Source organism: Hyla sarda, chromosome 2 (genome assembly GCF_029499605.1).
Source record: "Hyla sarda isolate aHylSar1 chromosome 2, aHylSar1.hap1, whole genome shotgun sequence".
NCBI classification, from domain to species: Eukaryota; Metazoa; Chordata; class Amphibia; order Anura; family Hylidae; genus Hyla; species Hyla sarda.
In genome coordinates, this window is record NC_079190.1 from 92534325 (window position 1) to 92557665 (window position 23341).

Sequence of the window (23341 nt, forward strand, 5' to 3'; positions counted from 1 at the left end):
CCACTGGATAGGAGGTAATACTCACGTGTCCCCGTCGCTCCGGACCCGTCACCGCTGCCCTGGATGTCGCTCCATCGCTGTCGCCGCGTCCCCGGGGTGTCCCCGACGCTCCGGACGTCTTCTTCGCTGGGATCCACGCTCTCCGGTAAGCTTTGATCGCTGCGTCTGAAGGGTTAATACAGGGCATCACCGCGATCAGTGATGTCCTGTATTAGCCGTGGGTCCTGGCCGTTGATGGCCGCAGGGACTGCCGCGATAGGTGTGTATTCGCCATATAAGACGCACCAACTTTTCCCCCCCAGTTTTGGGGAAGAAAAAGTGCATCTTATACGGCGAAAAATACGGTATTACCAATGAGGTGAGAAAAAAGTAAACTTTTATTTGAAAGGGTAAAATAACATCACAACAATAATGGGGAAGGAATTTCGTACCTCACTCGACTAATCTAATCTAATCTAACCTTACCAATCTACACCTATTCCTCCCTACTCTATTGTGTGGATTAGGGTAGGGAATCAACACAGTAGAGTAGGGAGGGATATGTGTAGTTAGGGTTAGATTATTGTGGTGTTAGGTTAGGGCATTCAACTGTACCCTCTTCCCCATTTACTTCGACCCCACTAGTTCAGTGACGTACAGAATTCCTTACCCCATTATTGTTGTGATGTTGTTTTATCCTTTCAAGTAAAATTTAAGTTTTATCTCACTTCATTGGTAATACATGGTTTGTTATACACTGCTCAAAATAAATAAATAAAGGGAAAACTTAAACAACACAATGTAACTCCAAGTCAATGACACTTCTGTGAAATCACACTGTCCACTCAGGAAGCAACACTGATTGACAATCAATTTCACATGCTGTTGTGCAAATGGAAAAGACAACAGAGGGAAATTATAGGCACATAACAAGACACCCCCAATAAAGGAGTTGTTCTTCAGGTGGTGACCACCAGACCACTTCTCAGTTCCTATGCTTCCTGGCTGATGTTTTGGTCACTTTTGAATGCTGGCGCTGCTTTTACTCTAGTGGTAGCATGAGATGGAGTCTACAACCCACTCAAGTGGCTCAGTTAGTGCAGCTCATCCAGGATGGCACATCAACGTGAGCAGTGGCAAGAAGGTTTGCTGTGTCTGTCAGCGTAGTGTCAAGAGCATGGAGGCGCTACCAGGAGACAGGCCAGTACATCAGGAAACAAGGAGGAGGCCTTAGGAGGGCAACAACCCAGCAGCAGGACCGCTACTTCCGCCTTTGTGCAAGGAGGAGCAGGAGGAGCACTGCCAGAGCCCTGCAAAATGACCTTCAGCAGGCCATAAATGTGCATGTGTCCACTCACAGACTCCATGAGGGTGGTATGAGGGCCCGACGTCCACAGGTGGGGGTTGTGCTTACAGCCCAACACCGTGCAGGACGTTTACCATTTGCCAGAGAACACCAAGACTAGCAAATTCGCCACAGGCGCCCTGTGCTCTTCACAGATAAAAGCATGTTCACACTGAGCACATGTGACAGACGTGGGGGGAGGATAATAAGTGAGTGGGGGGAGGATAATAAAGCAAAGAAAGCAGACAGTGGGATGGATAGGTTAGAGAGGGGTCAGGACATAATGGTGGGTGGAGAGGAGTCCTGTGGGGGGAGGTTAAGAGCAGTGGATAAGGAGATTCATGCGTTACAAACCAGCTGTAAAAATAAATGTAGCCCGAAAAATTGTAATCCCAATAATTCAAAAAATTCCATTAGCCCCAATAACTCAATAACTACAATAAGCCCCATTAACTCAAAAAATACCGTTAGCCCCAATAACTTAAATAACAACGTTAGACACAATAACGCAAAAAATCCCATTAGCCCCAATAACTTAAATAATAACGTTAGACCCAATAACTCAAAAAATCCCATTAGCCCCAATAACTTAAATAGTACAATTAGCCCTTATAACTCAAAAAATAACATTAACCCCAATAACTCTGAAAATCCCATTAGTGAGACTATATGTGTAAAACTTAATGGAAATGTAAAGTGTATGTTCACAAAAGCCAGAAGCCTAGCAAATAAAATGGGGGAGCTTGAGGCCTTGATACTGGAGGAACATATTGATATAGTTGGGGTCACTGAGACATGGCTGGACTCGGCGCATGACTGGGCCGTTAATCTGCAGGGGTTTACATTGTTTCGCAAGGATAGAATGAACAGAAAAGGTGGTGGAGTCTGTCTGTATGTAAGAAGTGGTATGAAAGTCAGTGTGAACGATGCCATAGTGTGTGATGATTCTGAGGATGTGGAATCACTGTGGGTAGAATTACAAAAGGAGGGAAATACTGAAAAAATAATATTTGGTGTAATCTACAGACCCCCTAATATCACTGAAGAGATAGAAGGTCGGCTGCATAAACAAATAGAGAGGGCCGCCCGGGCAGGTACAGTGGTAATAATGGGAGATTTTAACTGTCCAGATATAGATTGGGGCCGGGGGTTGGCTAAAACTACAAAGGGGAGAAAATTCCTAAATTTATTGCAGGATAATTTTATGGGCCAGTTTGTGGAGGACCCAACAAGAAGTGATGCCTTGTTGGATCTGATCATTTCCAACAACGCAGAGCTGGTTGGTAATGTAACTGTGCGGGAAAACCTTGGTAATAGCGACCACAATATAGTTACTTTTGACTTAAAATGTAGAAAACAAAGACAGACGGGGAAAGCAAAAACATATAACTTTAAAAAGGCAAACTTCCCTGGGCTGAGATCTGCACTACAGGACATAGACTGGGGGGGAGGTGTTGTCAAATACTGATACAGAAGGTAAATGGGACATCTTTAAATCAACTCTAAATAACTATACAGCTAAATATATACCAAAGGGGAACAAATAAAAACGATTAAAACTAAATCCTGCATGGCTGACAAATGATGTTAAAAGAGCAATAAACAACAAAAAAATAGCCTTCAAAAAATACAAATCTGAAGGGTCAGCTATAACATTTAAACAGTACAAGGAGCTTAATAAAATCTGTAAAAATGTAATAAAAACAGCAAAAATTCAAAATGAGAGACAGGTGGCCAAAGAAAGCAAAACTAATCCTAAATATTTTTTTAGATATATAAATACAAAAAAACCAAGGACAGAGCATGTAGGACCCCTTAATAATGATAATGGGGAGGTTGTCACGGGCGATCAAGCGAAGGCGGAGCTACTGAATGGGTTCTTTAGTTCTGTATATACTATGGAAGAAGGAGCTGACATTGGCCAGGTCAGTGCTGGTAACACATCATATAATGTATTGAACTGGCTTAATGTAGAGATGGTACAAGGTAAGTTAAGTAAAGTAAATGTAAGCAAATCTCCAGGGCCGGATGGACTACACCCAAGAGTTCTTAGAGAGGTAAGTTCAGTAATATCTGTACCCTTGTTCATGATATTTCGAGATTCTCTGGTGTCTGGTATTGTGCCAAGGGACTGGCGCAAGGCTAATGTGGTACCAATCTTCAAGAAGGGCTCTAGGTCTTCGCCAGGCAATTATAGACCGGTAAGTCTAACGTGCATTGTGGGTAAATTGTTTGAAGGACTTCTAAGGGATTACATACAGGAATACATAGGGGATAATAGTATTATAAGTGATAGCCAGCATGGGTTTACTAAGGATAGAAGTTGTCAAACCAATCTAATTTGCTTTTATGAAGAGGTGAGTAGAAGCCTTGACAGAGGAATGGCTGTGGATATAGTGTTTCTGGATTTTGCCAAAGCATTTGATACTGTCCCTCACAGACGTCTGACAGGTAAGTTAAGGTCCTTGGGCTTGGAAACTTTAGTTTATAACTGGATTGAACACTGGCTCATGGATCGTACCCAGAGAGTGGTGGTCAATGATTCGTACTCTGATTGGTCCCCGGTTATTAGTGGTGTACCCCAAGGTTCAGTACTGGGCCCGCTGCTGTTTAATTTATTTATCAATGATATAGAGGATGGTATTAACAGCTCTGTTTCTATCTTTGCAGATGACACCAAGCTTTGTAGCACGGTACAGTCTATAGAGGATGTGCATAAGTTACAAGATGACTTGGATAGACTAAGTGTCTGGGCATCCACTTGGCAAATGAGGTTCAATGTGGATAAATGTAAAGTTATGCATCTGGGTACTAATAACCTGCATGCGTCGTATGTCTTAGGGGGGATTAAACTGGCAGAGTCACTGGTAGAGAAGGATCTGGTTGTACTTGTAGATCACAGACTACAGAATAGCATGCAATGTCAGGCTGCTGCTTCCAAAGCCAGCAGGATATTGTCATGTATAAAAAGAGGCATGGACTCAAGGGACAGGGACATAATACTCCCCCTTTATAAAGCATTGGTACGGCCTCACCTGGAATATGCTGTTCAGTTTTGGTCGCCTGTTCATAAAAGGGACACTGCGGAGTTGGAAAGGGTGCAGAGACGCACGACTAAACTAATATGGGGCATGGAACATCTTAGCTATGAGGAGCGATTAAAGGAGTTACAATTGTTTAGTCTTGAGAAGAGACGTTTAAGGGGGATATGATAAACGTATATAGGTATATAAATGGCCCATACAAAAAATATGGAGAAAAACTGTTCCAGGTTAAACCCCCCCAAAGGACGAGGGGGCACTCCCTCCGTCTGGAGAAGAAAAGGTTTAGTCTAAAGGGGCGACACGCCTTCTTTACAGTGAGGACTGTGAATTTATGGAACGGTCTACCTCAGGAACTGGTCACAGCAGGAACAATTAACAGCTTTAAAACAGGGTTAGATATATTCCTGGAACAAAATAACATTAATGCTTATGCAGAATTATAAAACTACATCCCTTTCCCTTATCCCCTTACACCCTTCCCTTCAATCCCCTGGTTGGACTTGATGGACGTATGTCTTTTTTCAACCATACTCACTATGTAACTATGAATCTGGAGACTCCGTTGAGAACCTTCCGCTGCCTGCAACATCCTCCAGCAAGACTGGTTTGGCGGTGAGTCAGTAATGTTGTGGGGTGGCATTTCTTTGGGGGCCGCACAGCCCTCCCTCCATGTGCTTGCCATTGGTAGCCTGACTGCCATTAGGTACTGAGGTGAGATCCTCAGACCCCTTGTGAGACCATATGCTGGTGCGGTTGACCCTGGGTTCCTCCTAATGCAAGACAATGCTAGACCTCATGTGGCTGGAGTGTGTCAACAGTTCCTGCAAGTGGAAGGCATTGATGCTATGGACTGGCCCGCCAGTTCCCCAGACCTGAATTTGATTGAGCACATCTGGGACATCATGTCTCACTCCATCCACCAACAATGACTCCTAATTGACTCCTAATTTAATATCTGTAATGGATGGTATGTGAGTCGAGCCCCACCGTTTAACTATGTGGAATCGGGCAACTATAAGGATATGTAAAATAATAGTTTTGTGGAAATGGGAATATAAATTAATATCAATATTAAGGAGAGCTAAAGCTGTATCTAGTAGAACAGGGAACCCACATAGTTGTGATATAAACCTGCCAAGTCGTCTCCAAAATGAGAGAAGACGTGGACAACTCCACCAAATATGTAAAAAGGTACCCGGGCCTGAACATCTCCAGCAGTCACCAGATGAGGACATGAATTTTGATAAACGTGAAGGTACAAGACACCAATGGTATAATAATTTTTTAGACATTTCCAGATGAGCAATACATTTAGAGTATTTAGGCAACAAATAGTGAGCTTTGCTCCATTGATTATCTGTGAAGGAGACGTCCAGGTCACTCTCCCACTTAGCCTTTTATGGGTGATTTACTAGAGAGTTATTAGTAATAAGAAAGGAATACCTTTCCTTGTCTTGCCAAGTCAGGTAAGCCACATCTGTAAATCATAATTGAGAGAGTAGTGTGGTTTAAAGGACATCAGGGCATGTCTCATTTGGAGATATTTATAGAATTCTTTGTTGCTGATTAAGAATTTAGAGTGAAGTTCCCCAAAAGGTACGCAGGATACCCCATCCCATATATCGGCAAAATATCGGATACCTCTTTCAGCCAGTGTGAAATTGATAGGTCAGGTATGTGTGAGGCCAATACTTCTATTGGGGTGGAATAGTGAGCTAAGTGGAATAAATTATTGGGTATCTGTATCTAGTCCACACTGAAAATATGGCATCAATGGTAGGGTGTGAGGTGACTAATTTGGATTTAAAAATACACATAGCCATAAGAATATGATCAATATGAACGTTGCGGAGTGAATGGATCTCAATAGATACCCAAAGTTTCGACATATCAAGGGTCCATAGTGATTTATGCTGGTCTAAAATAATGGCTCTATAATATTGTAGAATGAAAGGGCATCCAACCCCCCCCCCCCCCCCCCCCCCTCCCTCCCTCAGAGTTGGGTAAAGGCATGAAGCTTTAATTCTTGGCCATTTATTATTCCAAAAATAGTTCATAACTAGAGATTGAAGTTTTTGTATATAAGTATAAGGTAAATTTATTGGGACATTTCTGAATGTATACAGAATTTTAGGTAGGACCATCATCTTGATGGCTGCAACCTTCCCCAGCCAGGAAACTCCCAACCGCGGAAGGTGGAATGTGGTCCTTTTCAAATCTGTAAGAAGGGTAGTGTAATTAACATCAAACAATTTTGAGGTGGGATATGTCAGTGTTATACCTAAGTAGGAGATTTTTAACCCATGGAAATGGGTATTGTGATTTAAGGGTGTTAACTATTTTATCGGACAGGCCCAAATTTAGTATTTGAGATTTGGATGTATTAATCTTGTAATATGAAATATTACCAAAAGACTGTAAGTCCCTGATAATATTTGGGAGAGATGTTAAGGGATCCCTGCAGATTATAACAACATCATCTGCAAATAGACCAATGAGGTGGTCATTCCCCCTATAGGTTGTCTTATTAATAAAACCTCTATTCACATGTCCTGGTAGGGCATATTGACATCATAGACATGGGGCCTCCCTCTAGATAACCCCTTTCTGTCAACCAGATTGAAAAGTGACTCTGCTTTGTATGACAAGAACGCCATTTTATATTCCGCACGGACATTCTGCTGCAGCAGAGTCCTGTTGATTTCAATGGGATTATGCTGCTGTCACGATTCGGCAGGCTGGAGGTGGATCCTCTGTGCCAGAGAGGGATTGGCGTGGACTGTGTCGGTGGACTGGTTCTAAGTTGCTACTGGTTTTCACCAGAGCCCGCCGCAAAGCGGGATGGTCTTGCAGCGGCAGTAGCAACCGGCAACGGCTCAACCTCTCTGACTGCTGAGATAGGCGCGGTACAAGGGAGTAGACAAGAGCAGGGTCGGACGTAGCAGAAGGTCAGGGCAGGCAGCAAGGATCGTAGTCAGGGGCAACGGCAGGAGGTCTGGAACACAGGCTAGGAACACATAAGGAAACGCTTTCACTGGCACAATGGCAACAAGATCCGGCAAGGAAGTGCAGGGGAAGTGAGGTATAAGTAGGGAGTGCACAGGTGAAGGTACTGATTAAAACCCATGCGCCAACCAGTGGCGCACCGGCCCTTTAAATCGCAAAGACCCGGCGCGCGCGCGCCCTAGGGAGAGGGGCCGCGCGCGCCGGGACAGCACAGATGGGGAACGAGTCTGGTAAGCGGGTCGGGATGCGCATCGCGAGCGGGCGCATCCCGCATCGCGAATCGCATCCCGGCTGGGGACATTATCGCAGCGCATCCGGTCAGCAGGTCTGACCGGGGCGCTGCGAACAGGAGAACGCTGTGTATAAAATTAAAATAGGGCCCTGTTACATATTTTCCACCGGGGCCCAGTAGCTACAAACATCGCCTCTGCTAACATAATAGATGAAAATTAAGACCAATCATGTGTCATTGATCAGTCATTGGGAATCGCCTTTATCTCATCTTAAGGTTTCCCCAACTACTCTTAAAGGGGTACTCCACTGGAAAAAAAAATTATCAACTGGTGCCAGAAAGTTAAACAGATTTGTAAATTACTTCTATTTAAAAATCTTAACCTTTCCAGTACTTATCAGATGCTGTATACTACAGAGGAAGTTCTTTTCTTTTTGAATTTCCATTCTGTCTGACCACAGTGCTCTCTGCTGACGCCTCTGACCATTTTAGGAACTTTCCAGAGTACAAGCAAATCCCCATAGCAAACCTATACTGCTCTGGACAGTTCCTGACATGGACAGAGGTGTCAGCAGAGCGCACTGTGGTCAAACAGAAAAGAAATTCAAAAAGAAAAGAACTTCCTCTGTAGTATTAAGCAGACGACAAGTACTGGAAGAAATAAGATTTTTTAATAGGTTATACAAATCTGTTTAACTCTCGGGTTTTAGTTGATTTACATTTTTTTTTCCAGTGGAGTAACCCTTTAAACGTGGCATATTCTGGCAACTAATCACCATGAGGCAGTCCTTAACCTGTTTGAGCAATACAGTACAAAGATCTGCCTATGCAACATACTATAAGCAGGAATGCCTTATGCCTTCAAAATCTACATTTAGGGTACATATACACGCACCATATCTACTGCAGATACAAAAATGTGGATCTGATGCTTTTAAACTATATATATATATATATATATATATATATATATATATATATATATATACATATATATATATATATATATATATATATATATATAAATAGTTGAAGACAGTAAAAACTCTGCAGCATCAAATTCACTACTTCAAATCCGCAGCATGGCTGATACGATGCTGATTTTGACTTCCCTATTGAAGTCATTGGCAAACTCTATATATATATATATATATATATATATATATATATATATATATATATATATATATAAAACTCAATGGCCCTCATTTACTAAGTTTTCCGGGTTGTATTTTTTCTTTTTTTCCACTGATAGCTAGGGCTTTTCACACATATTTACTAATGTGTCGCACAATGTCGCATACGAGTTATAGTGTCGCTGCAGAATCCCTCTCGGCTTCTGACAAGATTCCTGTCAGAATTCATTCCATTCAGAAGCGCGGGAGAGTGAGAAAAGAACTGCCTTCTGTTTGCTGGAGATTATGGCTGCAGCAAACAGAAAGCACATTCCCAACCCCCCCCCCCCCCCCCTGTCACATTTCCCCCTTGTCACATTCCCCCCCCCCCCCCCCCTCCTGTCACATTCCCCCCTTGTCACATTCCCCCCTTGTCACATTCCCCCCCCTTGTCACATTTCCCCCCTCCTGTCACATTCCCCCCCCCCCCCCAACCCCACCAACCACCCCCCCCCCCCAACCCCACCAACCACCCCCCCCCCCCCCCCCTCCTGTCACATCCTTGTACTGCAGTAATACACTGGTTTTCCCGGGCGGATTTCAAATCTTCAGCGGGACCTGGGAAACCCAGTGTATTACTGTAGAACAAGACCTTTCCCCAACAGCCAATCACTGGCTTGACACGTGACACCACTGCGGCCAGTGATTGGCTGAAAAGGGAAGGTCCTACTGTACTAAGAAGAGGGGAAACTCCAGAGCATACGGAGACGAATCTGCAGGGATCGGGACTAGGTGAGCAAAATTTTAATGATTTATTTTTCTCCTTCGCACTTTGCTCATTGTTTTTCAAGCAGGGTGCCTCCAGCTGCTTTGAAACTACTACTCCCAGCATGCCCGGACAGCCTTTGCCGGTTCGGGCATGCTGAGAGGTGTTGTTTTGCAACAACTGGAGGCACCCTGGTTGGGAAATAGTTTGCACAAACTTGAACACGTTTTTTGCAACAGCTTGCTGCTGTCGGTTAAAAAACAACACAAAATCTGTGTAATGTGGTCGGGAAAATTGGTAACAATATATGAGGACAGGATATTAAGTCAAAAGCTTCCTCCTTTGTTTATTTTCCTCTCCAACAAGGATTAAGAAGGAAATACCGGGCAATGTCAAGTATTCTACTAGTCTGCAATAAATCTGTAGCAAATAAGTGAACATACCCTTACAATATATCAACCCATTAAGTCGACTCACAGTGACATATACTGTATGTGCTTTTGGTGTAGACAATAAGGCTTGTGATTTTGGAGCAATGATGCACATTCAACAGAAACATTACCTCCGCTACTTTTCATGGCACTGTCATGGCAGCTACCTGCAGCAATCACAATAGGGACATTGTAAATCCACAATTACACTCTGTGGGGAGAATGTATCATGGTGTGTGTCAGGGAGCTCCTATTAATGGGAGAAGTGTTCCTGCTATGGAAAAAGTGCAGGAACTCAGTTCCCACCCGTTGCTGCAGAAGTGTGTGCTGTACATGTTTTTTTTAATGATGCCTTTAATATATTGTGTGCAGAAGCATCAGTTATGGTGATGACAGGATATATTGTGCAGCATAGACAGTTTTTACCGTGTGGTCCTCTGCACATAAATAAGCGACTTTTTACATAAGCACCAAATAATTAATCAATGACCACTGCAAAAAAAATCTACGGTATACACAAATTAAGTAGTGTGTAAAAACATGCTCCATACAGTGGTCCCTCAAGTTACAATATTAATAGGTCCCAGGATGAACATTGTATGTTGAAATCATTGTATGTTGAGACCAGAACTCTATGGAAACCTGGTAATTGATTCTAAAGCCACCAAAATGTCATCCAAAAATAGGAAAAAGTGAGGATTAAAGAAAAATAAGTAGATAACTAATATAGATAAAGCAAGTCCTTCCATATAAAAGTAAAAGAGCTCTGCTGGGAGCTGTAATCACTGCCTAATTCAGTGTTTCCCAACGAGGGTGCCTCCAGCTGTTGCAAAACTACAACTCCCAGCATGCCCGGACAGCCAAAGGCTGTCCGGGCATGCTGGGAGTTGTAGTTTTGCAACAGCTGGAGGCACCCTCGTTGGGAAACACTGGTCTATGTAGAGGACAAGAGTATCTTCAGGGTCCTGTACAGTACACGAAATGTCCTAAAAAAAAAAAAAAAAAGTAAAATGGAGCCGCCCTTACTTAGTGTCTAAAGGAGCAGCTAACCAAGGCATAGGTTAAAAGTAGTAGAGAACATGTAATACCTCTCTGTACTGTAGGGAAGTGTTACCAGACACCAGTCGGTGCATGCACTGTAGGAATACAGGGGTTTTACCAGTGAATGCCCATTCTGATTGGTTGGTTCTTCCAGCCATTGACATGTTTTGCAGATTCCATAGCATTGTATGTTGAGTCTGGTTTCAAGTTACAATGGTCCAGAAAAGACCATTGTATGTTGAAACTATTGTATGTTGAGGCCATTGTAAGTTGAGGGATCACTGCATACAGTAAAAATTCCCAGCACAGCTTTCTGCAACATTTTTAGAGATAGTTTTACACACAAAAAATGGGTAAAGACCATGATAAATGTTCCTCACTGTGGCCCTACAGCTGTTACAGTAGGCTGTATTCTGCATGCCTAAGAATACAAAGAGAACTACAGGCTTCATTTTCCTTGCATTTACCTAGAAAGTAATAGGTTCTTGACCACTCATTTAAATGTATAAAGTCAACCCAATAAATCATTGCAAAGCAACATATGAAATATAACATAAACAATACATATACGTAAAGCATGTGAGCACACATAAAATAATATATAGAGGCAGTGTTTAATACCCCAAAGCTACCCAACTGATATGGCTCTGTTCACACCTGCATTGTGGTTTCTGTTATACACAATGGCCCTCATTTACTATTCTAAACCCGACCTCTTTTGTCGGGTTTTTTTGTCGCATCTTTGTCTGCGCCATGTCGCAGACATCGTGCGCCAGTCTGCGACACGATGCAACATTTTTTCCCGACGGACCCGATGTGGATTCTCCCAAACCCGAAAAAGGGGCGTTACCCGACATTTCTGAGCTTTCCCACGTATTTATTAAGGTTTCCAACCCGAATTTGTTGAATTGTTGTGGATTTTTTCCCGACAGCTCAGAGGAGTTGGAAACCAAAATCTACAAAACCCACGTGCGACAAACAGGATGCGACATAATAATAAATACCAGGGGAAAAAAGCAAGATAGACTTACAACCCAATTTTCTTAGTAAATGAGGGCCAATTTAGTGTATGTGTGTGATGGGTAAATTAGCACAGAGCGTAGGGATGAAATGTGATTAAATCTGCTAACAGGCTCCAAACCGAACCTTAAACACTGATGTAAACATAACTTAAGGAAACTGTGCAATGCAGCGGATGTAGACTTCTCAGTGAAGTCAATGGAATATACACCTTATGTGTAATCTAATACAGGGGAATTTGAAAAAATAGGCAAAATCCTAAAAAGGTCATAAAAATATATGATATGCGATTGTATTGTAGTCGCTACGGCATGTGCCCTGAATGCTAAATACCGTATTTTAATACACTCATGTGCTGCCCCTAACAAATAAACTTGTTTAGTTAAGTATATAACACAATAATAGCATTATAGTGAGGGAAATTCCTGGTTGTAAACATTGTTTGCAGTTCAAGAAGCAAAGATAAAGCTGAGAAGGTAACAGTAAGTCTTACGTGGCTCATTTTTCTTTACCTTTGAAGTGTAGACTCTCAAGGAACAGATACCTATACACAAGCACTACATTTTTGATATGCATACATCCCTTGTCCCCGCACAATGCAGCGTTCCCTTGTCGCCTACTCTTATCACTACTTGCTTAGTACCTTTTTGCTACATCCTGTTCCTCTTCTAAAAGAGGAACCTGAAGTGTGATTTTGTAAAGACATATTTTAGGAGTAACATATCCGGACACTTAGTTACTTTTACATATAAATTTATGTAACATATAGTTCATAAGGTTGAAAAAAAAATACAAGAGTCCAAGTTCAACCTATATCCGTACTGTGTCCCTACTGTGTTGATCCGAAGGAAGGCAAAAAACCCTTATGAGGCTAATGCCAGAGAACTGTTACAATATTATAATGTTATAAAATATTTTAATATAGCACAGGCAATACAGCTAAAATGATCCACATTCTGTCAGAAATTACTTTATAAATGGGCACTGTCAACTCCAAAAACTTTTTTTTCAACAGTAAATTTTTATTAAAGAGTTTAACAATCAATACAAAGTGGAATAAAGAATATCTCATCCTGCAAGTTTCAACAAATACAGTAGTTCAACTGGATATATAGAGAACACAAAAAGGTCACAGTAAAACTGTTGGAATGCATTAACACTAAACGGTAGAAACATAGCACAGAGTCTAAGGGGTGGCTAGAGAAAGGGGTTAAGAAAGAGGTGAATAAGCATACATCGCGGGTTGGACGAACTCCAATTCCAAAAACTTTTTAAATATTGTTATTGATGAAAAAGAAAGACCTTTTGTAATATGATTGTTTAAATTTTTTTGAAAATTTTACCTGTTAAGGATGAAGGGCGTACAGGTACGCCTTTGCGTCCTGGTACTTAAGGACTGAGGGAGTACCTGTACGCCCTGTTCCCATTACCAAGGTTTGAAGTGTGCTCATGAGCTGAGCACGCTTCATACACAGTGGGTCCCGGTTGCTACTAGCAACCAGGACCCACAGTTAATGATGGACATTGCCGACCATAAACCATTTAGATGCCGCAATCAAAGTTAATAGTCAAAATGCTGGAGATATCGTGCCAATTAGCTCAACGGAGGTGATCAGGACATTCACAACGGAATTGTGGGTCCTGATCAGTGGACAGCAGGAGGTCACTTGCCTTCCTCCTAATTGTCCGATTGGTGCTCTGATGTCCCCACCCAGCCATGGCAGGCTAGAGCAGCAGAGCACCGATAACACTGATCACTGCTGAGCCAAAGCAAAAGATTGCATGTTATAGCCCCCTATAGGGACTATAAAAGAAGTAAAAAATGTAAAAACAAAAGAATTAATAAAAGTGAATTCACCCCTTCCCTAATAAAAGTTTGAATCATCCCCCTTTTCCCATTTTTTAAATAAAATGTAATAAAAAAAAAAAATTGTGCATTTTTGGTCACTTGATATACCATAAAATATTTATAAAAAGCAATAAAAAAAAGTCTGATCAAAACAAAAATGGTGCCGGAAGGAAAAAAAACAAATGTGCGAAAATGAAAATTGGCCTGGTCCTTAAGGCCAAAATGGGCTTGGTCCTTAAGAGGTTAATAAAGAAAACATCTCCTTAAAATCCCACCTGCAGCAGCATCAAGCTTGTCCATGAATCATGGACAAGAGATGAGTCATGGAAAAGGCTGCATGAGCAGACGCACCAATCGCCTCCCACCACCACAAGAGAGGGACACGCCCCCTTCCGCTGAGAGGATTTCTAACACTGAACTAATGAAAATAGGGATTTTTATAATAAATATAGGTGATAGAGGCATGAAAATTTAATGTATATGGTCAGGATTAGGTACTAAGTAACATAGATTTCGTTTTTTTTGAGGGATCCTACAGGTACGCTTTAAGGCTGAAAACAGACACAACATTCTAGTAGAAAAAACACCACACTTACTGCATGCATTTTTTGGGGGGCCAAAAATGCTGGGGCCAGATATAAGTTTGGAGTCCATAGGGAAGCCTGAGAAATGCAGTTACTTACTACATAAATCGGCATATCCATGCACTGGTGGCGCAATTTTTAAGGCCAGCGAGCCAAAAACTAGCCTTAATACATTTACCAATAGTCCGGTTAAAAAACACTTTTTCAGTATTTAGTTAGGTATTAAAGGGGTATTCCAGGAATTTATTTTATTTGACTATGCTACAGGGGCTCTGAAGTTAGTGTAGTTCATAATATAGTGTCCGTACCTGTGTGTGACGGTTTTCTCACAATTCTTCTGTGATTTTTATCCCACTATTTATTTTTACCAGCATACAAAATGACTGTTGTCTCAGATTTTTCCCAGCTTGCAATGCGGCCGAGACCTGACTCACTAGTCAGCTGATGACAGGGAGCCTGTCTGCTTCAATGGGTGGAGTGATCGCTTGGTAGGAGAGAGAGATCAATCTGAAAATAATGCAACAGCTGTAGGCACACTGAATGAAAACCACAGGTCTTTTGTTTCAATGGGTGGGGTGGCTGATGTGTGAGAGGGAGGAAAATGGCATTGTGGGATTTGTAGTAAAAAAAAAAGGCAAACAGGAAATAAAAGTTCACAAATAGCTAGCCACAGTGTTATGGTAATCTCATGACACAGCCATTTAGCCCCAAGACAAGCGCAGATCCTTCCTAAGCATGTCCATTACTGTCTGCCAGGTACGTACTAAAATCACCTTATGGTGGATAACCCCTTTAAGTTAATAGATGAGGGTAACCTATTCAGTCCTCTTATCTATTAGTCAAAGCAGAGAGGTCTGAATGTCGGTTTTTAATTGCAGTAAAAACTTTGCAATGTCTAGACTGTAGAGACCCATTTGGCTCTTTCCTGTAAAGCACCCCTATTACCCAATCTTACCTAAATAAATAATTGAAACCACAACAATATTTCACTTTGTGTGGGTGAGGATCGGCCACAGCTTTATTTATAAATATAAATAACTATAATAAATAACCGTAAACTGTAAACATCAACTGGAAACAAAGGCACGTTGGCTTCTTGCCAACCCAGGAGGTACTGCCACACCGACTTGTGTGGAGCTCTACCCCGGGTTGATTCCGCTCTCTCCAACTTCTTCCGCCAAGCTGTGACTTTACAAACAGACAAACAAAAGGGAGGGAGGGAGGGAGAGGTTAGGGAAAAGGACACAATATATACCCCCAGGGGAGGAGTCTCCAAAACCCGGGAAAAACCTCTCTCAATGATAGGGTGCTCCTAGCCCCCACCCTTGCAACCTACCATCCCCAGTTGCTGGGAAGACTAAATGACAAGGGAGGGGTACACTGCTGATCTAAGTTAACCACCTACAGCTCTCCAGTCAGGGGGCAATGCTGTTACTTCACAGCTTGCCCCACCAGACTGTAGAGACCCATTTAGCTCTTTCCTGTAAAGCACCCTCCCCTATTACCCAAACTTACCTAAATAAATCATTGAAACCACAACAATATTTATAATATACTATAATAAATAACCGTAAATTGTAAACATCAACTGGAAACAAAGGCACGTTGGCTTCTTGCCAACCCAGGAGGTACTGCCACACCAACCTCTCTCCAACTTCTTCCACCACGGAGACCAGTTATCCCTACACTGGGCTCCGACCCCCTCCCAAAAGGTACAGACCATGCCCGATACCATCTTGCAGCCCAGACAAGAAGATATCGAGCCCGATATCAGTGAGATTAACCCCATCAGATCGAAGCAGAGTGCGGTTGTCCTCTTCAAGCTGGACGTGCCTAACTACCACACCGGCCCGTAGCCGCACAAAATGGGACATTCACGCATTAACCGTCCGACGTGCCCTCTCCACTGCTGCGGGATCCCGCGCGCCAGGCCAAAACGCCCAGGGAACGATCTCTGACCAAAGCAGGAGGAGCTCCAAGAAAAACCCAGAAAACCTCACGCAGTCTGCTCTCATCATGGTCAAGAGCTCCGCCAGCGGAGGGGAGCAGAGATCGTTCCCCCCCCCTACATGAAGAGCTAGCAAAACTGGACCCTGGGACAACCGGCTAATGCTCACCACCTAACTCAAAACTTGAGGCCACCGCAGCCCTCCGATGCCACTCCAGTAGACCTCGACACCCTGGAATCCAAGAGTCCAAGAGGACACATCTCAGCCTTTTGACTCGCCCGGAACAAATAAGAGTGCCCCAGCACCCACACCACCGGCACCGGCCGCCTGCAACAGAAAATCACATATCAATGAGCAAGTCAGGGCGAATATAACGTGCATAGCAAGCAGAACGCCCGCGCCCCACATGCTGCACATCCGATTCCGGTAAACCTGCCCTAGCCGCTTCTGTAGCGGCCCCAATACGAAAAGAGTGAGTCCCGAACTCACGACCATCCAAACCCAACAGAGACCAGCACCATCGAAAAACCAATAAAAACTGAAACTGGGACAGAGGCAAAGCATCTGCATGCAACAAAAAAGAGGAGCCCATAGGCCGCAAAGCCAGGTAGGAGGACACCAGCCGAAAAGGACATCCACCCCCGGACACAGAGTACAAAACCATCCACGAACACATCTTCCTCCAGAAGACCCCAGGGACAGAGGCGGGAAGGAGGAAGGAGTTCACCGATCTGTAAAGCCGTGAAAAATGCCAGCGCAAAAGCAGCAGAAAACAAAACGGATTCAAAAGGGGACAAACAAACCCGCCCCGTGGCAGCCACTAGGCGCCCCAACAACGCATTAGAGATGGGGCGCCGCACATCAAAACTAACCCACTCCTTAGCCCACCCCTTAAGGGCCTGGGGAATGACAAAAACTTAGTCACATCCGACCAGCCTAAAAGCTGAAAGTTAAAAGCCACCCCCACCATGCGGCACGCAGCCACCGCTCCAGACATCCCACGCGAGCGCAGCCACAACAAATAGTCCAACGTGACCTCCAGGCGGTCAGGCACAGAAACTGAGACATCCCGGCCACCCACCAGCTCCAACCACTCAGCCCACGCCTCACCATGAGACGACCAGACTGAAGAGCGAACCAAGGACATCAGACACTCTCCACGAAGCCCCAAAGGTGGGCCGGGCACTGGGAACCCTCCGCCAGCAGCAGCAAGCACCGAACATCCTGCCAACGGAAATGAGACAAAGCATTAGCAACAGTATTCACAACGCCAGGAACATGTTGAGCCCTGAAATAAACGTTAAACTCCAGGCACCGCAACACCAGGTGCCGCAACAGGCTGAGAACAGGGGGGGAACTGGAAGAAAGAGAGTTAATAATAGCATGGACAACACTCAAATTATCCGACCAAAAACACACCCGGCTATCACTGAGATCACACTCCCACAGCTCCATCGCAACCACAATGGGAAAAAGTTCTAGCAAAACCAAATTACGACAAATCCCAGCGACTGCCAATCCAGGCAGGCCACTCCTCAGCACACCACCGGAAACCGAAAACCGCACCAAAACCAGCCGAGCCAGCCGCATCCGTGAAAAGGCCTAGTTCCCCATTCGTTTCAACCGGGGACTGAGAACAAGTCCTCCCGTTGAACGAATCCAAAAACCGCAGCCAAACCGAAACATCGGCCTTCAATGGCGCACACCTTTGGTAGCCAAGGACAACAAGCGAGAAAAAACCCTGCCCGTAGGCATAATCCTACACGCAAAATTAAGCAAATCCAGCAGTGATTGAAACTGAACCAACGACACCTTGCGGGTCCCGAAAAAAAACCAACAAAAGCGAGCGCAATTTCTCCACCTTGTCACCCGGAAGGCGGAAGACCATAGCCAGTGAGTCGATCTCAATGCCAAGAAACGACAACACCGAACAAGGGCCCATCGTGTTCGCCTCAGACAAAGGGACGCCAAAACGGTCCATGAAAAAACGAAGTGTCAAGCAAAAAACGACACTGTCCGGAATCGCCAGGACCCACAAACAAAAAATCATCCAGATAATGCGTGACTGCCGATGACCCGCTCTCATACCGCACCACCCACTTAAAGAAAGAACCAAACATCTCAAAATAATGGCACGATATGGAACAACCCCTCGGCAGGCAGGCATCATAAAAGTACTCCCCATCCAAACAGCAACCCAACAAATGGTAACAATCGGGATGCACCGGAAGGAGGCGGAAAGCCGCCACCCTGTCAGACTTAGCCAACAATGCCCCCCTACCCGCCTTGCGCACCAACTCCACTGCTCGGTCAAACAGCATGTATTGCACCGAAGAATCCTCAGGAATACTGTCGTTGACGGACGAAGCCAGCGGGTGGGAAAAATGGTGATTTAAACAAAACCGCCATCTTCTTAGGCACCAAACCCAAAGGAGAAACCCTTAGGTTCGCGAAAGGAGAGTACGGGAATGGACCATCCATCCTACCCTTGGACACCTCCTCAGCCAACTTGTCCCGCAACACGTCCGGATGGTCCCTAGCCGACTTGAGATTAGGAGCAAAACGGGGGAAACTATCAAAAACAAAGGGAATAAAAAACCACCATCGTGACCGTGTTCACCGGAGTCCTTGCAGTCACCTGGGTCAGGGGGCTTACCGGGCAATTTGGAGGTGGGACGGGTGCACTTGATAGCAGCATGTGAGCCCGCGCAGGAGGAGAACTCATGCTTGTACTTACAGAGCCCGAAGAATCGGCAGTGGCCTTCATTGAAGAGCCAGCATGCCAGCAGGCGTCGCATGGCCACTGGGCTAGTCCCGGGCCCCGGCTTAGGGGACAACATCAACCTTAATTACACATCAGTAACCTTCACCCCCCACCCCATGCTAGGCTGAAGGGCCAGACGCCGCCTAAACTCCTGGTCATACCGCCACCACGCGGAACCCCCGTGGGACTTGTAAGACGAATATATCATGTCCTGATAAACAAAAAGCTCCAAGCAACGCTCAGGGTGCTTCTGGCCCATCATGCAACTCAACACACTAAAAGCCTGTAACCAGTTAGAAATCGTCTTTGCCACCATGGGCTTACGGTCAAATGGCTCCTTATCCACGGTGTGTTGATCTGTGGAAACCAGCGACCAGATATCTATATACGCATTATCCCAAATCTTACCCCTTTCCTCCTCGGACAGGTGAGCGCCCAGCAGGCTAACACCATAATAAAAAGCATCCTTAAGTACACTAGCATGCGAAGAAGGAGAGGGAGTAGGGGCGGGAGAGGGGAGGGGGAGCCGAAACAGCCAAAGACAACTGATCAGCAAACGCCCGCAAAGCAGGCACCAAACTAGCACCCACCCCAGAACCCCAAGCCCCGGAATAGTTACACTCACCGGTTCCAGAAGACATTTGCGGCACAACAGGAGGAACAGGAGGAGCAGCTTCACCACCGCCGGAGGCGTGGGGCAAAGGCGCACTGGAAGCCTCCCGTCGGGATCCTTCTCTGGAGGACTCAGAGGAGCTGGATGAAGAAGAGGAAGGAGACCTCCACCTCGAGGACCTAGAACGCCTGCTCCTTCTAGAGGAGTGGGAAGCCCTGGAAGAATGCCTGTGCCGCCTCCTAGAGCCAGAGTGAGAATGGCGGCACCTCCACCTGCGCTCCCCCTGACCCTAGAGGGGGAAGAGCAGCAAGATCCCCTGGAGTAAACCTCCCTGCGCCGACTATCAACAGCTGGAGGCACAGGTAAGGAAGGGGCTGCAGCAGCTGTGGCAGCACTAGGGGCAAAGGAGCTAGGAAGGGGGGAGGAGGCAATGGCTGCCGGAACACAGGCCCAGTAGAGCCCGCAGCCAACTCCCGGGCGTCCAAACCCTCCGCAGATGGAGGAGACATCAGGGAGGGAATAGCAGGGGGCGGAGCTACAAGCCCCGGCGAGCCCGCAGGCACAAGCAAAAGCTTCAGCAGCCCATGAACGAGACCGATGGTGAGGTGAGGGGGAAGGGGGACTGGAACTAAGTCGGTAGGGAGGGCAGGACTAACGGGAGGACCAGCTAACAAGCGAGCGAGCCAGCCCTCACCCTCCTGCGCCATCCGGGCCCTAATCTGGGCTGACAAATCCATGCCTAACAGTAGTGCAAAACTCCGGGTCCGAGGGCAGCAAAGAGAGAGAGGTTAGGGAAACAGACACAATATATACCCCATGGGAGGAGTCATCAAAACCCGGGAAAAACCTCTCTCAATGATAGGATGCTCCTAGCCCCCACCCTTGGGACCTACCATCCCCAGTTGCTGGACAGACTTAACAACAAGGGAGAGGTGCACTGCTGATCTATGTTAACCCCTACAGCTCTCCAGTCAGGGGGCAATGCTGTTACTTCACAGCTTGCCCCACCATATCCCCTTGTAGTGGTCTTGCAAAAAGATTGATACTTTCAGACATGTTCCCATACAGATTTTAAGTGAAAGCTGGGGTCCCACACAGCAGGATGCCCTGGAATCAACTTGTCATTAAAGGCAATTCTAGTAAAAAATTGACTGTTTACAGTGCACAGCCCCCTTTAATAAAAGGTGAATACTGTTTTTTAATATATGTTGAGAATTATGTTACATGGGTACTGTCAGATACAAAAACTTTTGATATGTTGTAAAGCATAGAAAACCAATTGCAATTGTTTTCATTTGAAAATTTTCAGTATTTCATACTGAAAAGGCCAGAAAACAACTGCCCCCCCTGCCTGCTAGGACACATACTAGTCCTGCTGTGTCCATGCATCATCCCCTATGTCATGGACACACTTCCTTGATTGACAAAAAATCCTGGAAAAATCCTCCCACTGTCAGCTTACAGTGAGCTAAATTAAAAGTGTAATAAAAAAATAAATAAAGGTGCTAGACACATAAAAATTAGATGTACATGGTCAGGATTAGAATTGGGTTGGATCTGACGGGTACGCTTTAACCCTAAAGCCTAATGAACTAGGAACATTTCTGATGACAACTGTTGATGCATAATCACACCTATAAAATCCCTATTTCTCTTGACAAATCTCTATGTATGTCTCTGTGAACATAAATACAAAAGGTTAAAAGGGTTATCCACCATAAGGGGATTTTAGTACGTACCTGCCAGAAAGTAATGGACATGCTTAGGAAGGATCTGCGCTTATCTTGGGGCAAAATGGCTATGTGGTGAGATTACCATAACACTGTGGCTAGCTGTTTTGTGACTTTTCTTTTTTTGACTACAAATCACATAATTCCATCTACCTCCGTCCCACACATCAGCCACCCCACCCATTGAAACATAAATGAGCTGCATCCATTCAAATCAGTGTGGTTTTCAATCAGGGTACCTACAGCTGTTGCAGATTGATCTCTCTCCCACCAAGTGATCGCTCCACCCATTAAAGCAGACAGGCTCCCTGTCATCAGCTGACTAGTGAGTCAGGTCTCGACTGCATTGCAAGCTGGGAAAAATCTGAGACAAGTCATTTTGTATGCTGTTAAAAAGAAATATTGGGGTTAAAAATCACAGAAGAATTGTGATAAAACATCACACACAGGTACAGACACTATATTACCAACTACACTAACTTTACAGCCCCTGTAGGAAAGTCAAATAAAAAAAATCCTGGAATACCCCTTTTATAGTTAGCCTTGGTCACAGAGATGACTTCTGGTCATGGTGGTAAAAAGAACGTTTATTCATGAGACAAGATTCAGAGCGTAACAGAATACACATATAATCTTTGTTATTCAAAGTTTTGGTCATATTACACATGTACACAACTTTTCATACACAACTATACTATTAGTACTTCATTAACAAAAACAGTAGCCTACCTTTTCAGAAACGCACTTGTGGAATGAGTTTTTCTGCCTTTCACCTTTTGGGAACTGTCCATGCCAAGAGGAACTCAGGGAGAAGCTGGCACTCTTTTTATGTGCTCTTGTCAAGCTGCCCATAGATTTATGCTCAATGGGATCCTTTTGTTGTGAGTCCTCATAATTTCCACAGCTACAACTTTGTTCTTCCATTTTTGAGCAGGAGAATGGGGGAATGAGGAGGTTGTCCTGTGATCTATGAAACAGTTTGCTTGCTGTCAGAACAAAAAAAAACAAAGCATTAGATCAACAGAACAGATCAGCAACATAATGCAGATAAAACTCAACGTTCACTTACCCACCTACAGAGCAATGAAAACTTACTGTGGTTACGTCTACTACCTTATCTGATCAGAGTGATGAGCATGTGCTGCATAGTTTATTTCCGCAAACTTCTGGCTTCAGTGAAGAATGAAGTTCTACAATAATCCACCCGAATATAATGAACTTACTTTTCACAAAGGTTTCAGCATGAAGGTGACAATATATGGAAATGGCTAAATGATAAGGTTTCTTAAACAAGTACTTAATTGGTTCTTATTGTGCATATAAAACCATTAACAACAAACAGCAATGTAAAAATTTAAAAATCAAAGAGATTGATTTCATCTTTAAAGGGTACCTCTCATCAAATAAACTTTTGATATATTTTAGATTAATGAATGTTGAATAACTTTCCAATAGCATGTTAATGAAAAATATGCTTCTTTCTATTGTATTTTTCCCGATCAGTCCTGTCAGCAAGCATTTCTGACTCATGCTGGAGTCCTAAACACTCAGAGCTGCCAGCCTGCTTTGTTCACAGCCAAACAGGCTGTGAACAAAGCAGGCTGGCAGCTCTGAGTGTTCTCCTTTGTGAACAAAGCAGACTGGCAGCTCGTAGTGTTTAGGACTCCAGCATGAGTCTGAAATGCTTGCTGCCAGGACTGGTAGGGAGACCCCTAGTGGTCATTTCTTCAAAGTGGAAAATTAAATAGAAAGAAGCATATTTTTTTAATAACATGTAATTGTAAAGTTATTCTGCATACATTAATCTATAATATATCAAAAGTTTTTTTGATGAGAGGTACCCTTTAATAATCTACACTTGTCTAAGAAGAAC

General features: G+C 44.2%; 1 protein-coding gene across 6 annotated transcripts in view; it reads right to left on the reverse strand.

Annotated features, from left to right (window-relative positions):
• The window catches only part of ARHGAP9 (Rho GTPase activating protein 9), a 166007-nt gene that overhangs the window by 93521 nt on the left and 49145 nt on the right, over positions 1 to 23341 (reverse strand). For 5 of the 6 annotated variants that reach the window (XM_056562545.1, XM_056562542.1, XM_056562544.1 and 2 more), the window contains exon 3: positions 22198 to 22454. In XM_056562545.1, the coding sequence (XP_056418520.1) occupies positions 22198 to 22454 (257 nt within the window). Of the gene's footprint in view, positions 1 to 12491; positions 12595 to 22197; positions 22455 to 23341 lie in introns of those variants that run through there. The other variant, XM_056562547.1, reaches the window with a different exon arrangement.